The sequence below is a fragment of the Nestor notabilis genome, unplaced genomic scaffold (assembly GCF_000696875.1).
Source record: "Nestor notabilis isolate BGI_N333 unplaced genomic scaffold, ASM69687v1 scaffold22578, whole genome shotgun sequence".
NCBI classification, from domain to species: domain Eukaryota; kingdom Metazoa; phylum Chordata; class Aves; order Psittaciformes; family Psittacidae; genus Nestor; species Nestor notabilis.
In genome coordinates, this window is record NW_009940948.1 from 5920 (window position 1) to 10681 (window position 4762).

The following is a 4762-nucleotide window of genomic DNA, read 5'->3' on the forward strand; positions in this document are numbered from 1 at the left end:
TCCGTTTAAGCCCACCAAGACCCTCGGCAGCTCCGCCAGCGATTCCTGCCCCACTGCTGACAACAGCCTCAATGAGATCCTGGAGTCTCAGGCGCTGGAGGTGCAGGATGATCTCGGCAGAGGCAGCGGCTCCCCAAAGAAGCCCAAGTCCCGCCTGATAACGTGAGTGATGGAGCGGGCAGCAGCGGCCCCTCCGTTCCCTTGCGGGCAGAGCAGTGGTGGTGGTGGCGGTGATGATGATGATGATGATGCCCCTGTGCCTTCTAAGCGAGCCTGAAACACTGATGTGCACCTTGGGTTCTGCTGCCCCGGTGTTATCCAACCCTTGTCCCAGTGGAGCGGCAGCTCCTTTATCCCCGTTGACATCCTGGAGCATCAGGAGCGGATGGGAGGAGAGGGACGGGGGTCCTGGAGTGGTGCCGGGGTCTCCAGCTCACGGAGCTTGGTGTGGTCGGAGCAGAGGGTTTACCGAGCACAGATGAGGGTTTGTGGGGCTGCTGAAGCTTGTGGGTGCCTGTCTGGTGGGTCAGATGCTGCTGGGACATGGTGTGAGCTCTTTGCAAAGCAGGGGAAGGGGATAGCGGTTGAACGGGCAGATCTGTTGCTTCCATCACGTCTGCACAGGCAGGAGGGAGCTGTTTGTGCCTTGCTGAGCTATTTAAGTGCATTTTTAGTTCCTGAACCGTGCTATTTAAAACCCCCGTGTAGACGGTGACATTTCATGGTGCCTCCTGGGAACGCAGGCACGTCCTCCTGGGAATGCTCCTCTGGGAGCAGGTTTCATGGCCAAACCTTCCTATTTTCTTGCTATTTCACCTGTTGTATCACAAACGTTGTCCAGGTCTTGTCCAAGACGTTTCGGATGGGAGCTGCTGAGCCAGGCTTGGCTCTACCCGTCCAGGCACAGGGTGCCCAGAACAGTGGTGAATGCTCCATCCCTGGCAGTGCTTGAGCACTGGTTGGATGGGGCTTGGGTGACACGATCTAGTGTGAGGTGTCCCTGCCCATGGCAGGGGGTTGGAACTGGATGTTCTTAAGGTCCTTTCCAACCCAAACTGTTCTGTGATTCTATAAGGGTCCCTCTCCTGCTCGCCCTCCCCAGCAGCAGGATTTTGGTGGAATGTCACCATGAATCTCCCATCTGTGAACAGCAGATGCTGAATCAGAGCATCCTTTATCTGTGTGTTCCTCCCCAAAAAGCAGAGCTGGGCAAGGCGCTGTGCTTCTCCCGATGAGAGTTAATATCCAGGTCTTTTCACATGCTCTTCTTCTCTCCATCTGTCTGTCTCTCTCCCTGTCCATGCTTTGGTGCATCAGGACCACTGAACAAGTGAAATTTCTCTGTTTTCTGTTGTAAGTACTCTCCTCTCTATTGCTTTCCTCTTGTCCTTGGCTGGTTTTTGTCCTCTCTCTCTCGGTGGCTGCTGGCCCCACTCGTCTCCACGGCATGCAGGCTCCTTGTGCCCTTTGTCTCATGCTCTGTGCTCTCTGGTCCATGTCCTGCGGCTCTCGGGGTGGCTCAGCCCGGTGAGGTGAGGATGCTGTGCTGGAGGCGTGCGCCTGCGCTTGCTCCCGCAGCATGCAGCCCATAATGCCTTTATAGTGCTCAAGCACTCAAACCCAGTGCGTTGGCTCATGGAGGGGAGCAGCTCTGTGTGCAGATTGGATGGGTTGAGTGTAGTCCTGAAGATGAGGGCGTCTTCTACCCCCTCCCAAAGCCACCCTGCTACAGAGGGGTAGGGGGGAAGCATCATCCGGGAGGTGATGGAGTCAGTGCCTGTCTCCTCTGGCTTTGGGACATTGAGAAGGTCCCAGAGGAGCTTTTCCCTCGCAGCCAGCTCCAAACGGGGCTCCCTTCAGCACTTTGGTGCCTGCCAGAGCCCATTTGCTCATGGCTCCCCCCCAGAGCATCCCTGCTGTGCCCAAAGCTGGGATAGAGCTGGTCTGCAGGGTGCTGCATGGGTTGGAAGGCTCGGCTCGAGCACAGCAATCACTGCCCTGTGGCCCACGCTGCTGCAGCGGGGCTGTGCTCTACCCCTGGTGTGAGCAGCCACAGCGGGACACCAGTGACATACCCAGTGCCTGTGCTGTGCGCCCAGGGCTTGCTGCTCCCATCCCGTAGGATGGCACCCAGCAGGGACCAGGCTCGCCCCCATGGGTGATGCTCAGTGTTGTCAGTCCCCCCCCGCACCCTCTGGGCTCAGCTCCCGATCTTATGTCATCCTCCCAATGCCCTTCTTGTGTGCTCAGTGCCGCTGCCATACGCACGACCAGCATCAGAGCCGGGCTCGAGCGCTGACATCTGTGTCTTGGCCAAGAACCAAGGCACTGCAGGGCATCAGCCTCAGCTCTCTGCTCCCCATTTCCCTGTCCCCTTCAATTCCTGTTATCTTGGTGTCTGGGGGGAGATCATTTGGCGCACGTGTGTGGTGGGATGCGGATGCTGGAGAGGGAAGTTGGGGGGGAGATGCTTAAACCAAGGAATGGCTCAATGCAATCCTGCTCGAGCCTCTGCCCGTGCTCCCGTGGCAGAGACCCCTCCGCACGTACCCACAGTGGGATGTCACATGAGCTGTATCCAGCTTGGCCAGTATCTGTTTTCTGGAGGTTTGGATATGGGAGATGGCTGGATATGGAGCAAGAGGGCGGTGAGATGCAGGAGAGCTTGTGCTGGGACCATCCCTGTGCTGCCTCCAGCTGATGCAGGATGCTGACGCCCAGTATGCCGGGATGTGGCTGTGCCGGGATGTGATGGACTCCGGAATGGCACGCCTTGAGGAACATGGGATGAAGTGCCAGGGAGAGCTTCCTCACTGGAGCACATCCAGCCATGGGGCCACCTCCAAGATCAACCTGAGCCCAACCTCCTCCTATTTGCAAGGCTCTTCTCCCTTTGTATCTGGCGGAGGGAGCAGTCGAGGCGCAGCGGGTCGCCCTGCAAGCAAGGCAGAGCTCAAACCAGCAGCCCAGCCGTGCAGGTCTGACTTACATGAGAGACACATGGAGATGTCCCAGACAAACCTCCAGCTGCAGGGAATGGGCATGAGACAGCCTGGAAAAGCTTCCATCCCGCAGGAGATCAGTGTGCACTTTGGGATGCATCCCGCTGGACAAGGGTGCAGCGAGGGGAATCGTTCTTGGCAATGGCCTCTCGCGCTGTCGGCACCTTGCTCTGCTCCGTACCTTCAACAGGAATAAACACCTCAGAGACAAACCCCGTTGCTCTGTAGTCGTGTGTTTTGTTCACTTGCTCCTCTGTCCGCCCCAGAGCTTGCTCTGCCTCCGTGTTTCACTGGTGAGTGGGGTGCTGGTGGGTGCAACGCTGCTGCTGGGGCTGCTTCCCCCTGCTCGGGTCTGGCCCCCGGCCTCCTCCCCGGGCTTGAAAAAAGGGGGGCAAGGTAAGCCAAGACGAGACACAGCCCCTGGTCCTGGATGTCGGCGTTCAGGTACGTGGGATCCCGCCAGGGATGCTCGGCTGGTGGGTGTCAGGATGGGGTGTCCCTGAAAGCAGCAGCTCCCAGCCATGGGGAGAGCATCTTCCCCATGGGAAGGGTGGGAGGAGGGCTCTGCTTGGTGCTCAGCCCTGTCCCTGGGGCTTTCCTGGCCAGGAAAGGTCTCTGTGGTTCATCCAGGACCGTGTGCGTGCAGTGCCAGCCCTGTCTCCAGCAAAGCTCCGTGGTTGGGTTAATGGATTTTGTGTGTTAATCACTTCTGTCCCCAGCCCCATGTGCTTCCTTCTGCCAAACCCCACTGCGGAGCTGGTAGGGAGCAGCTTGGTGGTGGATGCTAAGCTTCCTATGCTTTCCATGCACCCTGGCTGCCTGATCCCCATGGATTAGCTCAGTCCTGCTTAACCGCGTGCCTTGATCCTGCAGGATGAAGGAGCGTTGATCTCAGAAATCCCACATATTACAAATCGGGATGGACGTGCCACTGATGAGGAGAAGCTGGCGTCCACCACCGCGCAGAAGCCAGCTGGGCTGGAGAAGAAAGCTGAGCCTGAAGATGACCTGGAGTACTTTGAGTGCTCCAATGTCCCTGTGCCGGCTGGGAAGCACAGCACGGAGCCAGGTAAGGAGCATCCCCACGGCCTCTGGGATGTGCTGTGCGTGGATCTCTGCAGCCTCTGGCAATGAATTAGTGCTGTTGAGGCAGTTTCATCACAGTTTATTCACACTACTAAAGGCAGGTTATAATGAAACCTCTGGTTGCTTATGGCACGATTTCCATCATGGAAAACCCATGGCACAGGCGTGTTTATCTGGGTGCTGTCAGCACAGAGCCTCTCCCCACGGTGCTGTGGTGGGATGTGGCTTGGTGTGGTTGCAGCGTGCCCTGCTCGAAGCAGAGCTCCCAGCACCCAGTGTCCCAGCACAGGGGTTGATGGAGATCTCAGTGTCACTGCAGACCTCTGCTGATGCTCCTGGTGGTACTTTGCTGTCAGTCTCCTCTGGAATTAACCCCGCTGCCCAACCCATTAAAGCCCAATTAGAAGCCAGGCAAGAGGACATTTAATCAATAGCAAAGTTAAAGGTGCAAGCAGGAGGAATCACCGCAGGGGGGTCTGCAGCTCTGCCCTGTGCCCATTCATCATTGCTCCTGGGCGCTCTGCAGGCTCTGGGGAGGAGAAACCAGTCCTTTGGCTCTCATGGGAGGAGGAGGTTGATAGAAGATGCTGGGAGGTGAATTCACTGCTGCTCAGCTCAGGGTGCATTGGTTGGTGCTGTGAACTGCAACATGCACCCACCGACACAGGGATGAG

General features: G+C 57.6%; 1 protein-coding gene across 1 annotated transcript in view; it reads left to right on the forward strand.

Annotated features, from left to right (window-relative positions):
• Positions 1-4762, forward strand: part of TACC1 (transforming, acidic coiled-coil containing protein 1) — a gene marked incomplete at its 5' end in the record, with an annotated part of 9555 nt that overhangs the window by 762 nt on the left and 4031 nt on the right. The window contains 3 exon segments of the mRNA XM_010020633.1: positions 5-166; positions 3390-3446; positions 3876-4071. Coding sequence (XP_010018935.1) covers positions 5-166; positions 3390-3446; positions 3876-4071 — 415 coding nt within the window.